Source organism: Carassius auratus, chromosome 35, assembly GCF_003368295.1.
Source record: "Carassius auratus strain Wakin chromosome 35, ASM336829v1, whole genome shotgun sequence".
Classification (NCBI taxonomy): Eukaryota; Metazoa; Chordata; class Actinopteri; order Cypriniformes; family Cyprinidae; genus Carassius; species Carassius auratus.
Genome location: NC_039277.1, coordinates 1,178,697 through 1,198,657, shown reverse-complemented (window position 1 = coordinate 1,198,657; position 19,961 = coordinate 1,178,697). Strand labels below are relative to the sequence as shown.

The 19,961-nt window shown below is 39.2% G+C and overlaps 1 protein-coding gene across 4 annotated transcripts in view; it reads left to right on the top strand.

Moving 5' to 3' along the window:
* The first annotated feature begins 9,210 nt into the window (after nucleotides 1-9,210).
* The window catches only part of LOC113053978 (probable ATP-dependent RNA helicase DDX4), a 37,824-nt gene continuing 27,073 nt past the window's right edge, over nucleotides 9,211-19,961 (top strand). Inside the window, exons 1-4 of one of the 4 annotated variants that reach the window (XM_026219157.1) lie at nucleotides 9,211-9,325; nucleotides 9,758-9,834; nucleotides 10,548-10,578; nucleotides 19,475-19,522. In XM_026219157.1, coding sequence (XP_026074942.1) covers nucleotides 9,811-9,834; nucleotides 10,548-10,578; nucleotides 19,475-19,522 — 103 coding nt within the window. In that variant the 5' untranslated portion in view covers nucleotides 9,211-9,325; nucleotides 9,758-9,810. Of the gene's footprint in view, nucleotides 9,326-9,737; nucleotides 9,835-10,547; nucleotides 10,579-19,474; nucleotides 19,523-19,961 lie in introns of all 4 variants that reach the window. The other 3 variants (XM_026219156.1, XM_026219155.1, XM_026219158.1) reach the window with 3 other exon arrangements.

Genomic DNA, 19,961 nt, shown 5'->3' with positions numbered 1-19,961 from the left:
GGTTCTTTCGTCCTTACAATTTCCTATCATTACCTATCATAGTGGTTAATGAGTTTGACTTCTAACCCTAGGATTGTGGGTTTGAGTCTCGGGCCGGTAGGCTAATACCATGACTGAGGTGCCCTTGAGCAAGGCACCAAACCCCAAACTGCTCCCGGGCACCACAGCATGAATGGCTGCCCACTGCTCCAGGTGTGTGTTCACAGTGTGTGTGCACTTCGGATGGGTTAAATGCAGAGCATGAATTTTGAGTATGGGTCACCATACTTGGCCGAATGTCATGTCACTTTATCTTCAAGAATCAGCTAAAAACACATTTCTTCCAATTTTTATTTGACCCTCTAACTCTAGCACCCTCTATTCTAATTCTATTCTTCATTAAAAAAGTAAAAAAAAATCAAAACAATTGCCTACACTTAAAAAAGGTTATATCAAAACTTCAAAAAAAAAAAAATCATAACAGAAAATAAAATTATACATTTTATATCAATTAAGGTCTAAATAAGGCTTTAAAAGGTCTAAATCAGATTATTCTGTGTCACCTACCCTCTGTACAAACACACAAAGAAGAAGAGAAATGTTCCTAAAATTCTTTAATTCAACACATAGGTGATACTGACACAGGAAAGCATTAATGAGACTGGACAAAACTCAAAAGACATGCATGCATGGAACAAACAAAGGGAACTGATTAGTACACCGCTAAATGGAATGACTAAATCAAATCAGTACACAAAGAAACAAATGACGAAATTGATAGGCAGGGAGAAAACAGTGATTCATTCAGCACTGGCACAGTGTGTGCATATTCCAATAGAAAACTAATTAACTCAAGATGTGTTTTTCCACCCAACTGCCTGCATGTTTCAAGAGTTAAAATACTACCAGTAAACTGAGGTAACACTATAATAAAAATAAAAAAGCACAGATCCTCCTTGTTCTTTATGTATGACCTGTAGTTTGATTTGTGTATATACAGTATCTGTATTCATTCAGGGACGGAAACCGTCTGGATGTTGCAAGAATAAAATCTAGTCAGCTTGAGGTAAAATAAAATTGGCAGATTAACAATAAAAAAGTAATAATTTAAAGCTTCCATGGTCTAGTTTGAATTGTGTGTAAAGCATTTTTCATTCATTGTAATGATTTATGAGGAGACATTAGTCAGTTAAGGTAAAAAATAACAACACTCTGGTAAATGGGAAAAAAAGATAAAATAGTGATTAGTAATATCTCTCAAAAAAAAAAAAAATCTGCATTGTGCAACCAAATATACTGTGCTATAACAAGTCTCAGTTAGGTTAACACAGTACACGTAGCAAGGGTTATTAAATAATATAATAAATAAAAAGAAAACAGATATTGAAAATAGAAAAATAATAGAGCCAGCTAGTGTTAGAGATTTATTTTTTATAATTGTATAATACATAAAAAGAAAATAGAATACAAAAAGATTAGAAAGGTAGTTATTTTTTTAAAGAATAGAATTATAATAGTGAGTGTTAGAGTTAGAGGGTCAAATAAAGATGGAAAAGATGTGTTTTAAGATGATTCTTGAAGATGGCTAAGGACTCAGCTGCTCGGATTGAGTTGGGGAGGTCATTCCACCAGGAGGAACATTTAATTTAAAAGTCTGTAAAAGTGACTTTGTGCTTCTTTGGGATGGCAAAATCAAGTGACGTGACATTCAGTAAAGTATGGTGACCCATACTCAGAATTTGTGCTCTGCATTTAACCCATCCGAAGTGCACACACACAGAGCAGTGAACACACACACACCATGAACACACACTGTGAGCAGTGGGCAGCCATTTATTTTGCGGCGCCCGGGGAGCAGTTGGGGGTTCAGTGCCTTGCTCAAGGGCACCTAAGTTGTGGTATTGAAGCCACGTTCACTTGCAGAACGCAAGCTTTTAGAGGGCACATAAAGTCTGAAGTAACAAATTTAGGTAAATGGGTGCAGAGCCAGTGGTAGTTTTGTAGGCAAACATCAATGCCTTGAATTTTATGCGAGCAGCTATTGGAAGCCAGTGCAAATTGATAAAAGAGGTGTGACGTGTATTCTTATCTTGCTGTCGTGTTCTGGATTAACTGTAAAGGTTTGATTAGAATTGGCTGGAAGACCTGCCAAGAAAGCATTGCAATAGTCCAGCCTGGACAGAACAAGAGCTTGGACAAGGAGTTGTGCAGCATGTTCAGAAAGAAAGGGCTTGATCTTCTTGATGTTGAATAAAGCAAATCTGCAGGATCGGACAGTTTTAGCAAGGTGGTCTGAGAAAGTCAGCTGATCATCAATCATAACTCCAAGGCTTCTAGCTGTTTTTGAAGGAGTTATGGTTGATGTGCCTGACTGGATGGTGAACTTGTGATGAAGCAATGGGTTTGCTGGAATCACAAGCAGTTCTGTCTTGGCAAGGTTGAGTTGAAGGTGATGGTCCTTCATCCAGTAAGAAATGTCTGTTAGACAAGCTGAGATGTGAGCAGCTACCGTCAGGATCTTTAGGATGGAATGAGAGGTGAGTGTCATCAGTATAGGCTATGATGGTATGAAAAGCCATGTTTCTGAATGACAGAACCCAATGATGCCATGTAAACAGAGAAGATAAGTGGTCCAAGAACTGAGCCCTGAGGGATCCCAGTAGTTAGATGTTGTGACTTGGACACCTCACCTCTCCAAGATACTTTGAAGGACCTATCTGACTCAAACCATTGAAGTGTGGTTCCTGAGATTCCCTTTGCCAGTAGGGTTGATAGGAGAATCTGTGGTTAACCATGTCAAAAGCAGCGGACATATCAAGCAAGGTAAGTATTGAAGATTTGGATTCTGCTCTTGCCAGTCTTAGAGCTTCAACAACTGAGATGAAGGCCGTCTCAGTTGAATGTCCACTTCTGAAGCCAGATTGGTTGCTGTCAGGGAGATTGTTTTGTGTGAGAAAGGCAGAGACTTGGTTGAACAGAGCTCGTTCAAGTGTTTTTGCAATGAAAGGAAGAAGGGAAACTGGTTTGTAGTTCTCTAGAAGAGATGGGTTGAGGGTGGGTTTCTTAAGTAGTGGAGTTAAACGAGCTTGTCTAAATGATGAGGGAAAAACACCAGTGTGGAAGGATTGTGATAATGATGTGAGTGAGTGAAGGTACATCTGCAAGAGAAATGGCTTGAAGGAGATGAGATTTAATAGGATCAAGCAGACAGGGAGTAGGGTGATTAGAAAGGAGGAGTTTGGAGACTTCTGCCTCAGAGAGTGAAGAGAAGGATGTGAACGAGTATATGTTTGCAGATGTAGTTGACGGATTGTGGTGTGGAAAATTGTGCACTGATGTTTTTAATTGTATTAACGAAAAACTTGGCAAAGATGTCAGCTGTTAGAGTATGCAAGAATTAGACAAATTGTTAATTTTGTTATGGTAGTATGTCCTTTTAGCAGTGGAGACATCAGCAGAGATGGAAGAGAGGAGTGACTGATACACAATAAGGTCAGTAGCATTTTTGGATTTCCGTCACACCCTTCCAGCAGCTCTAAGCTTAGAACGGTGTTCACGTAGAACATCAGATAGCCAAGGGGCGGAAGGGGTGGTACGGTCTGACCTGAAAGACAAGGGGCAAACAGTGTCTAAACAAGATGTAAGAGTGGAGCAGAAAGTATCAGTAACACTGTTAGCATTAAAAGCTGCTAACAGTTTAGAAGAAGGAAGTGAAGATGAAACCATTGCAGATAGCCGGGTGGGTGAGAGTGCACTTAGTGTCATCAGCATAACAGTGAAAACTAACACCATGTTTTTTGATGTTATCTTGAGGGTAACATGTAATGTGTGAAAAGGAACGCCTATTCTTAGTTTTTCTCTTCTCTAGACCAACTTAAAGCAGTCCAGCCATCAGAAGAATTGTGCAGATATGTGAAATTTCTGGTTTAAAAACGCAAAGTGCTGCCTGCGTTTTGCCCCTTGTGATTGCCGTATCCATTCTTGAACCATCTAAACATCTTGTCAATACATTAAAATTGTAATGAAGTGTGCAAGCATCTCTCCACTGCACTCATGTCATGGTTTGTCACCAACGTCATTAAAATACCTCCAAACAGCAGACTTTGGAGGGAAAACTTACAGGCTCTGGTGTAAAATATTCAAGATCCACAGTATGAAGTGTCCCACCTATCGAATACATTTCCTCCTACCTGATAAGCAGAAACTTAAAAATTCATGTTTCACAAAATCCACATCTTCATCCAAAAACGTTGTCAAACTAATCCTGTGTTTATTAAACAGGACTTCTTGTTGGTGAAACGCACATCACTCTTCTATAGAATATATATATATATATATATATATATATATATATATATATATATAGGGGTATTAGGAGTGTTAGGAGAGAGAGTTATGTGAGTCACAATACTTCAGTGTCCAACCACCGTATCCTAAAACTTATTTAGCAAACACTGGGATGTCAGTACATAGAGGACAAAATAGCAACTGTCACAGGTGTGTGCAGGGAGAGGGGAACGTCCAAAAAATAATCAAACAAACACACACACACATACAAACACAAGTGTGATGTTACCTTGTACAAGGCAAACTGACAAGACCAAATCAATAACACAATATTTTTGCTTCAACTGCATAAAATCTTGCACAATAATCCACAAGTGATCCACTTGACTCTAGTCCATCAATTACCATCTTGTGAAGTGATCCATCATCAAAACCCATCATTTAGATGTTTTTAACTTCAAACTGTTGTTGCCCGCTAAACACAAGTCCTCTATTTCTCCATACTGTGGAAAAGTAATTTCATCTGAATATGGAGAGAAATGAGCACATATCTAGTGCAAACAGTTCTAAACAAATATGTTGGTGTATTGGTGTGAGAACTCAGCAGGGGATGGGTATTTTGACCGGAGGAAGAATTATTGTGGATTATGGATTGTATTCTGGCCAGAAACAACAGTTTAAAGTAAAAATGCCTTAATGATGGAATTTTTTTTAAACATGCAGCTTCACTTCTCTCTAAATTATGGGCAGGCTTTGTGTGGAATACTTGTGGATCTACTAGTGACCAAACATTTAGACAGGTGACAACAACATGATGAAATGCTATTAAAAAATATGCATTTATTAATTTCGAGGTCACCGTAGCCACCCAGATCCGGTCTGTATCCAGACCAGATGGTGGATCATTACCTGGAGAAGACCTCTACAGCCCTGTATATCAGCAGAGACCAGGGCAACTAGATGCACCCCAGAGACCGACCCACTCTGAACGCCACGTTGGCCATTGACTGATGAGTCCTCTGCACAATCTGACCAGTGTTGCAGCCAGGGCCACTGCTGGCCAAATGTGTGCCCTAAGCAGGATTGTATTGTTGTGCCCCCCTTCCTCAAATATTATGATGGAAAAAAACACCTACTATAGGGGTAATTGATAATAGAACTTTAATCAAATAAAAAAGTAAATGAATAAATTGTATTATTTACAAATTACAATTGTAGCTCTCGACATTTACCTATGATTATAACTTTATTATGACTCTAATTTATTTTATAGTCTCAAGCATTCAGAAATCATGCAAAAGGAAACTAAGCAGTTTTACTATGATTAAACCATGGTTTTATTTTTGTAAGTGTTGTGATATCCATGTTTGTTGTTGAAGAAATTATAAAGGCTGTGTCATCTATAGCAAAAAGGTGTCCAAAAATGAAAGATTTAGTGAATATTTGAATTAAATGTTTGATTAGTAGCCTAAACAAGGATTTGATTGTCCTGTAAGTGTAACAGCAGCAATTACATGGCATTTGGCTCCCTTTGCAGGTATTTGTAATAACATGTACGTACATTTTTTATTTTGCATTTGCCTACATTATGTATTGTAACAGTGTTATTATCAACCAGTCATTATTGCCTCATTGTTTTTTTATATAATGCATTTTAAGACATTTTAAAGGCTATTGATGGCTTAGGTCTGTTTTTATAGCAACAACAACAACAAATTATTATTTGAAGTAACAAAACCATGGTTAATTTGCAGTTACCATGGCTACAATAACGATTTGTGGTCTTTCTCCTCAAATGCTGTTGAGCTTCAAATTTGCGTTTGAGCCCATGTGAAAAAGTAGCATAATTTACATATGATTTACAGTTTATTTTAATAAATATCAAACATCCAATTCAATTGTGCAATATAGCTGACACCTAGATGAACAATTGCAGTTGTTTTTATGACTGTAAGTCATTTTTCTCAAATGCTACTGACGTTAGAAATGTGTATACCAATATCGCATGTAACTTTAGAGACGGTCTCTAAATTTGAGACTCGAACGTCCAAAGTCAGACCAACTTTATGCCTGTTTTTTTATTTTATTATTTTATTTAATTTTTTTACTTACTTTAGTTTTCCTTTCTCTTCGGCAGATTGCTGATGAGGTGCGAGCAGTCGCGAGTGCGGATGGGAGAATGGCGGAAGTTTTTTCTTTTTTTTTTTTTTGAGCAATTGGCATGGTGCCCCCTCTGGGAGTTGGTGCCCTACGCAGACTGCGTACTGTGCGTGTAGGGAGCGACGGTACTGGTTGCAGCCTGGAATTAGGGGAAGTCGTGGCCTAGTGGTTAGAGAGTTTGACACCTAACCCTAGGGTTGTGGGTTCGAATCTCGGGCCAGCAATACCATGACTGAGGTGCCCTTGAGCAAGGCATCGAACCCCCAACTGCTCCTAGGGTGCCGCAGCATAAATACAGATTGTGTCTGTATTTTGGAAGAGTTAAAAGTGCCCTGTTCAGTAAAATCTGGGATTCATCCACTCAGGTAGGTTACGACGATTAACTGTTGTCAGGTCAAAACCCCGATGAGGACGACGGGCAGCAGGTGAGCTTCCCTGAGACGGTTTCTGACAGTTTGTGCAGAAATTATTCGGTTATGCAAACTGATTGTTGTAGCAGCTGTCTGGGTGGCAGGTCTCAGATGAAGGTGAAGATGCTGGATGTGGAGGTCCTGGGCTGGTGTGGTTACACTTTGGAAGAGTTAAATGCAGAGCATGAATTCTGAGTATGGGTCACCATACTTGGCTGAATGTCATGTCACTAAACGACACCATGTTGGTTTTGTCTGGCCTGAGGAGAACTGGACCCCTGACTGAGCAAGGTTTCTTGCCACTGTCGCCTTTGGCTTGCTTAGTTGGGGATGTTTGACTAATTGCACAGACACTATTGGAAGAGAGCTGAACTGGATGACCACTGAATTATCAATTAGCTAATTTTAGCTGGAAAAATGTCTCTTTGTTATTGTCCTCTTGCATTATTGACACACTGTTTTCACCGTAAAGCTGCTTTGACACAATCTGTATTGTATAATGCACTGTATAAATAAAGTTGACTTGACATTACCTTAATATACACCAAACAAAATTATAAAAGCAACACTTTTCTTTTTGCCCCCATTTTCCATGAGCTGAACTCAAATATCTAAGACTTTTTCTATGTACACAAAATGCCTATTTCTCTCAAATATTGTCCACAAATCTGTCTAAATCTGTGTTAGTGAGTACTTCTCCTTTGCTGAGATAATCCATCCACCTCACAGGTGTGGCATATCAAGATGCTGATCAGACAGCATGATTAATGCACAAGTGTGCCTTAGGCTGGCCACAGAAAAAGGCCACTCAAAAATATGTAGTTTTATCACACAGCACAATGCCACAGATGTCACAAGTTTTGAGGGAGCGTGTGACTGGCATGCTGACCGCACGAATGTCCACCAAAGCTGTTGTCCGTGAATTGAATGTTGATTTCTCTACCATAAGCAGTCTCAAAAGGTGTTTCAGAGAATTTGCCAGTACATCTAAACCGGCCTCACAACCACAGACCACGTGTAACCGCACCAGCCCAGGACCTCCACATCCAGCATCTTCACCTTCATCTGAGACCTGCCACCCAGACAGCTGCTACAACAATCAGTTTGCATAACCGAATAATTTCTGCACAAACTGTCAGACACCGTCTCAGGGAAGCTCACCTGCTGCTCGTCGTCCTCATCGGGGTTTTGACCTGACAACAGTTAATCGTCGTAACCTACCTGAGTTTTTACTGAACAGGGCAGATGGCTGACAGCGTATGATGTCATGTGGGTGAGTGGTTTTCTGATGATAACGTTGTGGATCGAGTGGCCCATGGTGTGGTGGGGTTATGGTATGGGCAGGCATATGTTATGGACAACAAACACAGGTGCATTTTATTGATGTCTTTTTGAATGCACAGAGATACCTTGATGATGTCCTGTATGCTCTGGATCCACGTATACGACAGTGTGTTCCAGTTCCTGCCAATACCCAGCAACTTCACACAGCCACTGAAGAGGAGTGGACCAACATCCCACAGGCCACAATCAACAACCTGATCCACTCTATGTGAAGGAGATGTGTTGCCCTGCGTGAGGCAAATGGTGGTCAAACCAGATACTGACTGGTTTTCGGACACCCCCCCAATACAGTAAAACTGCACTTTTTAGAGCAGCCTTTTATTGTGGCCAGCCTAAGGCACACTTGTGCATTAATCATGCTGTCCAATCACACCTGTGAGGTGGATGGATTATTTTGGCGAAGGAGAAGTGCTCACTAACACAGATTTAGACAGATTTGATCTGACAATATTTGAGTGAAATTGTCCTTTTGTGTATATAGAACAAGTCTAAGATGAGTTCAGCTCATGAAAAATGGGGGCAAAAAAATGTGTTGCGTTTATAATTTTGTTCAGTGTATTATTATAGCTTTTTTCTATCCTAGTTATTTTGATACACAAAATCCTAATTAAACACCACAAATTCTCTTGTGATCAGTTTACTCACTTATGTTTGTTAAGACATTACCGAAAGGGTCATAAATAAAAGGTTTGCATTTTTGGGTGAGCTATTTCTTTAAGGACTGTTACTTTAAGTACAAAACCAATGAATCAAACATCTGGGCAGGTGACAAAAACAACACAATCAATTGCTCTTTAAAATATTAATTTCTTTATTTATTATACATTTTGTTTACCCTAGTTATTTGAATACAATCCTGGTTAAACCACAAGTGCTTGCGATTGGTTCACTCATTCACTCGTTTGGATTTAGACCGAAAGAGTCACGAATCACGATGACTCATCATGAACAATAACTTCAGACGAAGATTCAAACGGATTTGTGAATCGTTTGTCTAGTTCGTTTAAAAGAATCTGTTCAAAAGCGCGAATCGAACATAACACCGATTTTCCCGCCCACAAGAAGAATAATTGCGTCATTTCTGCCCGGTTTTTCTCGCTAGCGGTTTCTTCACGTGTCTCCGGCCATCAACTCCTCTGCTAAACGTAAGCTGCTTTATTTTATAACTTTAACTCCTCGGTCTTAATGCGAATTAAAGCACGATTGAAGAGAAGGTTGACTCCTTAGCGTCAAATAGTTAGGCGATAATTGTGAAGTTGACTTTTACTGCTGCGGTCTAATGTTAATTGACGTAACATTAGTCGTCTTTAGTGTTAATACCTATCTTAATTAAATTATTAGCTTTTAAATTAACCTGTATTACTGTACTGTAGAAGAAAGGATATGGTGTCGTGTGCTTTTTCTAGAAATTACGGTGTTTTACACGAGGCTTTCAAAGAGGTTAAGAGGCCTTGTGCAGAAACTAATGACCGATTTAAATTGAACGTTAATTGAACTCCTTAAAATGTTAACCGATAATCGAGTTAGTTTGATGTAGCAAATATTGAGTTTCAGCAGTGTGGTGTTTTCTGTCACAGACCTTGGAGAAGTGTTAATTGCCGGTGGTATCCTCTCAGCTGAGCTGCTCATCATGGATGACTGGGAGGAAGATCAGGTGAGGCCACCACACTCATCCTCTCACGGTGTGAAATTCACTGGTCACACGGAGATGTCTTGATTCCTTCAGTAGTACTGGAAACATTACTGATTGTTTTTTACATTTTATATTTTGACGTATATTGGCTAAGAGAAGTGATTTGATTACAATGAGTTTGCCAGAAGTTTCTACGTGTTGCATATGGCCGGCGCTTTTATCCCAAGTGACTTTCAGTGGATGCGAGGTTTAACGTTAGTTTCGTTGTTTCGGTTCATAAACTTAACGTTACATTACTTTGCCAGATGTGCAGCGTTGAATATACAACAGGTACATTTTGCAAGTGTTCAGTGCAAGAAATCAAACCCGATGAACTTTTTAGCACAGACTTCAGCACCTGAAATGAATGTCAAATAAGTGTTCATTCAGTTAACATTCAATTATTTCAAATAAGTACAATAGGACTTTGATGCAAGATGAAAAATTTATGCTGAAAAAAGTCAGAATAGTCGCATTCCTTGATCAAACAGGGTCAAGTGATTTCATTTTTAAGATAAACTAATCATAAATTAAAAATACAAAAAAAAAAAATCGATTCATGGCCTTAGAGAATTAATTTTGAATCACATTTTAAAAAATGATTAATTGGAAAAATTGAATTTTTTACCCAGCCCTAATATTTAGAAATGAATGTTGTTAATGTGATTACTTCTTAATTTGTTCATCTTTTACAGGGCCCTGTTGTATCCTGCAATTCAGGTTTTGGTAGGTTTAAAAAATAATAATGCACACACACATATACATACATACATACATACATACATATTTATTGCACTTTGTTCTTTTTTTACGTTTAGTTCCATACAACCTGACAGAAATTACATTTCAGTTTCACATTAGGGCTGTGCGATTTGGGTAAAATATATAGATGGAATTTTTTTGACACAGATTGCGATTACGATTTAATTTGCGTTTTTAATTTGGCAAAGTCAAGCTTCAGCTTAAAATTGTCAATAGTGTGCAGGACAGTATGGGTATTGTTACCCTGCTGAAAAAAACAACAAAAAAAATTATTATGGTTTCCAAAATTATTTTTGTAGTGTGTTTTGGGCATTACTCTCATATTAATTACTGTTCTATTGTTTCCCATCTGACAGATTATATCCCACCAATAGAATCCATCAAATGCAAGTAGACACCATTATAGTTTACAGAAAAGCCAAAATAATTCATATTTTAAACCTTAAATCCATTCATTTTCTTTGGTGTTTTGGGAGGGGTTCTATTGTTTGTTTGTTTTTGTTTAAGCAGGGAATATTATAATTGCATTTAGGGCTGTAGCTATCGAATATTTTAGTAATCGAGTATTCTACCAAAAATTCCATCGAGTAATCGGATAAAATGTGTTTTTGCTTAAAGTGCAATATTAATTATGCAAGAGAAAATAAGACTCCTGGGTCTCTTAAAATGAACAACTAAGTTTCCTTTTTTAGAAAAAAAATATATTTTTTAAATGCATAGAATGCAATGCATAAATTAAAAATAAACATTTAATTATTACCTATTGTTTTTTTGTCTGTACTTGTACTGTGAACAATGACAAGAAAGTTGACAGATGAATTAAGTGCATTTTAAGGGACATTCAGTTGGGGTTTTACATAAAGCATTTTCTGAGATGCACATTAAACACATAAAACATGAATTTAATTTATCTTTTAATTATTGAAAATTAAACAAACTTAATTTTTTTTTAGTAGTAGGCTATGTACATTCTGCTGAACAATAGTAATAGATTTCTGGCAAATACTTGTCTTTAAACTAAACCAGACTTTTATTTTGACGGGTTACCATACCTTTACAGTTCTGTGTGAGTTCCCACACATTGTGACGTGACGCTAGTTTTACTCAAATCAAAGGGTCAAATGCTCATGAAGTGACTGTCAGTGCAGTTCTAGAGATGTTGTTCATGTGTTCACCTCCTCATTAAGTGACACAGCAGACGCTGAAATCATCGGAGCGTCACGCGCGCTTCAGTGTGTGTGATAAAGGAAGAAGTGCTTCTGCTCCATTCATTAACAGAGGCACACAGAACATGCAGGATTCATATTTAAACAGACTGTTCCGGCTTAATATTTACAGATATTAGTCCATATTGTGATTTGATGTAAGTGCAATGACCTATTTTTGATTAATTCATTCAAAATTTGGCAAATTCCGTGCCATCCCACGTTAAACTGTAAATTCCGTTTTATGACTGGATTCCGCGATTCCCTCCGCATTTTCTGCATCGCAGTAAACTCGTTGTCACATTAAAAAAAAAATTGAGAAAGAACCTGACATCAGATTTAAAATATATTAAAAGAGGCTTTGAGGCAGAGGAATTTGCCTCGATAATTTTTTGTAATCGAGTTTCAGCCCTAATTGCATTACTTCTTTTACAGAATTTACTTATTTAATTTAACAGGAAAGATTTATTTTGTGTAAATAAAGAACTATTAGTTTAATCAGTTATTAAAGTATTACATAGGTTACATAGGCTGATTTATTCATTTTTAATATTTGGGATTTTAAAAACAAGTGGAAAATGTGTTGAATGTTTCATTTCATCCTAGTGAAATTAGCAAAGCAGTGTGACAGATTTTTTTTAAAAAGCAGAGCCAAACAATTTTTAAAAGCAGAGCCAGGCAGGTTGAGCGCATGCTTCGGGTCTCATCCATATTGCCATATGTGCTCGTGGAGACCTGCGGAGCCGCGTGCGAGTATAACTGAACATTATGAGACAGGCTTGTGTGAGCGGTGTGTTTAAATTAGGGATGCACCGAAATGAAATTCTTGGCCGAAGCCGAATAATAATGAAATGCTTGGCCGAAGGCCGAATACCGAACGCGGTGTTTCGCATTTTTTCCATTTATTTTGCCAATCTGTCACCTTTTTCAGTCCTTCTGAGTTTGCAGGTATGGACATGAGATGCAGCACTAAACAGTCTCTCACTGTTGGTGCTTGTGCATGGAGCAGACAAGTACCTGCAGAATAGTTGAAAATTTTATTGCAGTTTTCTGACAGTTGCTCAATTCAAAACGAACAATGTCTTCAAGATAATGAAATGGTTGAAACCCAGTGTAGGCCTACTATTTTACTACACTGAAAATAGTTCAGAATTTTCACAAAATACATATAAAATATAGGTAGTAACACTTTACAATGTTTGTTAACATTATTGCATTAACTAACAATGAGCAATACATTTGTTATGGTATTTATTAATCTTCGGTAATGTAAGATAATAAAAAATATTTAGTTCATGTTAGTATAAGTGCATTAACAATTTTAACAAATAGGCCTACCACTTTTGATACTTTTTAATTCAGAAATTACAAATGTGATACTTAATTTTAATACTGTATTAGTAAATGTTAACATTAAGATTAATAAATGCTTTTTAATAAGGGTTTTTCATTGTTAGTTAATGTTAAAAATAGAAACTACTTATAAAGTGTTACCATAATCCAAAATATAAATAAAATCTTAAATTAATTTCCCATACAAGGAGCCTACCTGCGTGCCATCTGCGCCAGGTCAGGAAAGCGGCCTTGATTTGTCTTCCAAAATTCGAGAGGGTTATTGCTCCTGGGGATGGGGACTTCTGAGAGATACCCATCTACAGTGTTGGGAAAGTTCACTTTCTACATGAACTAGTTCAAAGTTCAGTTCACAAATTTTAAAATGAACTAGTTCAGTTCATAGTTCAAACTACAAAATAGTTCTTTTTTTCCACATGTTGCTGCAAGCTATTATTTTTCACAATTATTGCCACAGCCCATATAGAATCACAGACAGCAATTATTTTATCAGTTTTAACAATGAAGCTATGCTCAGATTTCATCTTCATATAATATCCAATTTTGAATCCTTATCCAACCAGGGTTTACATTAGGATTGAGGGGACAGCATTCCCCCATTGTTGCTTTAATGCTTTGTCTCCCATTCTCACCGACATTGTCATAAACATCATAAAAAAATCTTTTAAATGATCATACACCTTCTTGCTACATGCTGCTGTCGCCTTGTTTTTTTTTTTTTGATGACGCGTCGCGCATGCGGCGGACGACTGTGCGCCACTGGTGGCTGGTGTTGCCAGATTGGGTGTTTTTTCGCTACATATTAAGACCCGTTTACGGTGTGTTTTAGCCGGGCTTTCGCCAGGAAGGCTCTATAGAAATCTGGCACCCTATTGAACGAAGTGAACCTGAGAGAGCGTGCCGTTCACAGACACCAGAATGAACGAGTTGACAGTAACGTTCATCAGGCAGTAATACAGCACGTTCAGTTCAAGTTCAAGTTCAAGTTCAAGTTCATTTATTTATATAGCACATTTAAACAGCCACACAAGACAGACCAAAGTGCTTTACAGAACAAGCATATAAGAATAAAAGCAGAAAAACACACATAGAGAACAACTAAGCTAAGATTAATTATAAAATCAAGAAGCAAATGTAGAAAAAAAAAATAACAAAAAAATAAATAAATAAATAAATAAAAAAATAAAAAAATAAGAACAGTCTAAGATAAGAAATCAATATGCTAACGAGAATAGATATGTTTTGACCAGAGACTTAAAAACAGGGAGGTTGGGAGCAGTTCTGATCTCTAGAGGCATGGTGTTCCACAGACAAGGCCCTGCCACCGCAAAAGCACGCTCCCCTCTACGCTTAAGTCTGACACGAGGGACTACCAGCAGCGCCTGGTCGTGGGATCTGAGACTTCTGGACGGAATGTACGGATGAATAAGTTCAGAGAGATAAACTGGTGCTAGGTTGTGTAAAGATTTGAAGACAAAGAGAAGAATTTTGAAATCTATTCTCTGCCGGACTGGTAACCAATGTAAAGATCTGAGGATGGGAGAGATATGGTCATATTTGCGACAATTATGGATGAGTCTGGCTGCCGCATTTTGGACTAACTGAAGACGGGAGATTTGAGAATCTGATATACCGCAATATAGTGAGTTGCAATAATCCAGTCGACACGTGATGAAGGCATGAACCGCCATTTCCAGAGTTATTGGAGTGAGAAAGCCTTTGATTTTAGATAGTAAGCGAAGTTGGTAGAAACCAGAACTGACTACAGATGAGATGTGTTTATCAAACTTTAAAGACTGGTCAACAAGAACACCTAAGTTCCGCACTTCTGTAGATTTAAAGGGAGATAGACCTCCCAAGTGTGGGCATGTGAACTGGGACCTTTCACTCGGGCTGAAAACAATGACCTCGGTCTTATCATCATTAAGGGATAGGAAATTTTGAGCTAGCCATGCCTTCACCTCCTCTAAGCATAGATGAAGAGAGTTTAGTGCTGCAGGATTATTGCGCTTGATTGGAATGTAAATTTGGGTGTCGTCTGCATAAAAGTGAAAAGATACACAGTGTTTCCTAAAAATTGTGCCCAACGGTAGCATGTAAAGAGAAAATAGAGAGGGAGCCAAAATAGAGCCCTGTGGAAGACCACATCTCAGGGGTGCCATGGAGCTGGAAAAGTTTCCCATTTTTACTAAAAACTTTCTGTCAGTAAGGTAAGACTGGAACCATGACAGGACAGAGCCTTTTATGCCCACCCACGTCTCCAGTCTAGCTAGCAGAGTAGGGTGGTCAACGGTGTCAAAAGCCGCCGACAGATCTAGGAGAACTAGAACCACAGTGTCTCCACAGTCAGTGGAGAGATAAATGTCATTTAGCACTCGCAGGAGAGCGGACTCAGTGCTGTGGGCAGTCCTAAACCCAGATTGAAAGACCTCATATATACAGTTATTTGACAAAAAGTGTTGGAACTGATCCAACACGATTTTCTCTAATAACTTGGAAATGAAAGGTAGGACAGAGATGGGCCGGTAATTTTTTAAAACAGAAGGATCAAGTGAAGGCTTCTTGAGCAAAGGAGTGACCGTAGCCACTTTAAGATTGGCCGGAACAGATCCAGTGCTTAGACACTTGTTAATAAGGGATACCATACCTGGACCCACCGTGTTTGTGATTAATTTTAAAAATCTCGGGTGAATGATATCATTTGGGCAGAATGAAGGTTTGAGCTTAGCGCTCACATCCTTCAGTGTCTGGAGGTTAATGGGAACAAAAGCCTCCCAAACACAGGAGGTACGTGGCCTAATAGGGGGGAGAGTTAATTTAGGGCAGATACTGGTCCTTAATGTAGTGATTTTGTTAATAAAAAATCTCTGGAAGTCTTCACATAGAGCATCTGAGGCAACAGACAATTTAGCAGATGGGTTTAAAACAGAATGAATGACAGAAAACAAGACCTTAGGGTTAGAGTGATTGGATTCAATTAAGTTTGAGAAGTATGCAGCTTTAGCTGATTTAGCAGTGTTCTGGTATGCTGTAAGTGAGTCTTTGAACATGCGGAAGGAGACACTTAGCCTGTCCCGTTTCCATTTGCGTTCGGCCTTTCTACATGTTTGTCTTTGGAGACGAGTGTCAGAATTTTGCCACATATCTGATTTTGGTTTGGGTTTGTGAGGCTTAAGAGGAGCAGTCACGTTTGCTACTTTAAGCCAGGCAGAATTTAAAAGGCTAAGATGCTGATCTGCATCCAGGTCAGATAAAGGTTGGTCCAAGTGCCAGTGAGAGCATAACTCAGTAAAGCACAAGTCGAAGTTTGTGTTGAACTGAGGAGAATAGAACCGTGACATAACAGGATCAGTAGTGGGTTGAGAAAGCTCCAGAAGAGACAGTGAGAATAAAATAGGCTTGTGATCAGAGAGAGGAAAATCAGAGATAACAATATCAGTGACATTAATCCCATAAGATAACACAAGGTCCAGTGTGTGGCCCTGAGTGTGGGTAGAGTTTTTGACCCACTGCAGTAGGTTAAAAGCATCTATTAAGTCAAGAAACTCCTGCGACAGGGAGTTTGAAAGACAGCAGACATGAATATTGAAGTCGCCCAACAAAAGGAAGCGATCATAATTTGTGGCAATGTTGCCAATGAACTCAGTGAATTGCAGTATAAAATCCTTAGTGAAGAGTGGAGGGCGGTATATCACCCCAATACAGATGGGACCATTCCAATCTAGGTGGAGAAGCTGAGTTTCAAAGGTGGGGAAGGCCGTTGCAGGGACCAGCCGGCAGCGTGAGGAGAGAGAGTTATTTAAAATAGTTAAAATCCCACCCCCGCGTCCATTAGGACGAGGAGAGTTAAAAAATGTACAGTTTGCTGGAACCAGTTCTGATAAGGGAGTTAAATCACCGACCTTTATCCATGATTCTGTGATGAACATAAAATCCAAGTTGTGTGATGAGTAGAAGTCGTTTAATAAAAAGGTCTTATTCACCACGGAGCGGGCGTTTATTAGCGCCAACTTAGGTGGAGGAATAGACACGTGAGATGACGGCGCTTTTCTCAATGAGCGCAGATTTTCGTGATTTACTCCGTTCCGCCGGGCACGTCGGCCAACACTGCGGAGATCAACCTGAGTGGCAAGACTCAGATGTAGAGGGAAAACAGGACGAAGACATCGGTAAACCGCGTCCCGCGGGTGCCATGCTACAGATCTGCGTCCAAACGAAATGTCAGCTTGTAAATAAGCTTTCAGTTTCGTCATGTAACCTCCGCGGCAACCTCGTTTCCTCCTTCGCTTTCTCCGCACGGTGTTTAGCGGCCACCGGCAGATATCGTGCAGGAAGATAGTTTGGGGAGGCTCGTATGGTTTGTGAAGTGGGCATTCCACGTCCACGGTGTGAAAGTTCGCGTAGTGAAAGTTTGCGTATGAATCCCCAACGGAGATGCGGATGTCTAGGAGAGCTTGACGGGCGTACACCAGCCGCGTACAGCAGGTAAACGACACCTCAGACAGAAAGAGAAGAAAACACGAGAGCTGCAGACGGCAAGCCAAACACACAGGCGCCATCTTGTTTGAATTATTTCACGTTCGCCCAAAATATGAACGAGTTCATGAACTATCGTCCAATGAATGCGTTCAGGCACAACACTGCCCATCTAACTGTTGAGCAGTCGAGCTTGTCCTCTGTCTTGCAAATGGGTTATTCTCTTGGAGGATCTCATCGAACATGTCAGACAGCGAGACTGTGCACGGCTCATCTGTAGTACGAGCCAGTTTACTCTCTGAGCTGTTTTCATCTACTGCGCTGTGCATCACCTGACAGTCTCCATCACCTAGCGGCTTTCCCAAATCCAGAACAATGTCTGCAAACGGCTGTTTTTGCATCTTTATCTGACACTTTTTAAAGTGTTTCCACACTGCTGACATGTTTGCTGCATAAAGCGCGCGCCTATCACTCTACGCGGGTTATTTGATTGCGTCATTAAAAACGTCATTGTTCGGCAAAATTTATTCGGCCTTTTTACTTATTCGGCCGAACACCGAAAGTGCTTTTTTGGCTATTTTCGGCCGAATAATTTCGGTTGCCGAACATTCGGTGCATCCCTAGTTTAAATGGCTCCTCTGTGAGGAGTGAGTATGAGAAGCATTCAGAGTTGTGTGCGCTCTTCTGAATTGGGAATAGCGAACATGCATTATAAACTTCTACCAAATTAGAATCTGTTGGGGAGATAAAATGTGCAAGATAACGTTCATGTACTATTACAAACCTATAGGAATAAATATTTTATTCTCCAGACACCGCTCTTGTAAATTAACTTTACCTTTTTTGTGGTGTCTGTCATTTCATAAGTTTTTCTTTAGTATTAACTTTCCTAACTATTGACCCTGCAGACGCAATAATCACACACACACACACACACACACTCACTCTCTCTCTCTCTCTCTCTTTCTCTCTCTCTCTCTCCCACTTTCTGCGTTTTTTTTTTTTTTTAACTGTGGGCGTTTACGCAGTTAAGGCAGTGCTGATTGAGGAGAACGGGGGTGCGCTCTCTCTATTGGTTAGTTATAATGCCACTCAAGGCTGACAGTCATGCATATGCTCTGGAACAGAGTAATATCGTGTCCACATCGCAGGCTTTGCGATTAGCAAAATCGTAATGTCTCCAATCGCGTTTGCATTTCGATTTCAATTAATCGCACAGCCCTATTTCACATGCTTTCAGTACACAAAAATTGCTTGATTTTGAATGGGCATCACTGATAGGAACGATAACTTGGAGTTAAGTGAGTCAGAATTATTCAGTAACTGCTCTGAGTTTGGTTATTTCTCTCTCTCTAACTACTAATACGAGTGAAAACTAATCATCAAAACAAGTATTTGAACGTTTCAGTATAAAAATATCAGCTGTCTGTTATGCATGTGATTTCTAAAGCTTGCAACTCAGTATTTTGTGAAAAAAAAATATGCACAGGAATTTAATTTTTTACAGTAACGTAAACAAAACATAAGGAAACCTGCCAAAGAGCACTGACCCTGCCTCTTCGACCTGACTGCAAATAGAGACCGATCCATTCAGAATTACTAAACACCACAAAATCCATATGAAAAATAAACTTTTCACAATGTGTGGGAACTCAGTGATCCATTCCTCCTACAAAATAATAAATCATGTCTATGTTTGTAGCATCTCCCATCTTTTGCCTACATGTACATAAACCCCACTAAATAATATAGACTTGACTGACTGCTTCACTTTCCCTTTAAATATACACTTAAATGTCAAATGCACTGTTGTGTTTTACTTGCAGGTCTGAGCTCTAGTGGTGCAATTGGAGGATTCAAGAGCTTCTATTCAGGTTCACTCTCCCATTTTGTACATGCAGTCATTTGTAACCCCTTTTCCAGACAAAAGCAAATTTCAATTGACAGCATTGGCTAGAGCAAAGAGATCAGAAACCCTGCTCCTGGTGATCTACGGTCCTGCAGACCTTGGTTGAGCCCTGCTCCAACACTCCTGCCTGTAGTTCTCAAGTAACCCTGAACACCTAGATCAGCTAGTTCATGTGTGCTTTAGTGGCATCAGAGCTGAAATCTGCAGGATGGTAGCCCTCCAGGAGCAGGGTTGGCATTTGTGTGATCGGAGGTGTAGACTAGAAACATTAGATGGCAACTTTTTGTATTATGGTCATTAAGCTGCTGCCTTTAAACCGCTTGCTGTATTAGTCTGTATTAGTTAATAATGTAGCTAAATTACTGAAGGGTCTGTACACATTGTGGTTAATCAATCAGTAGAGG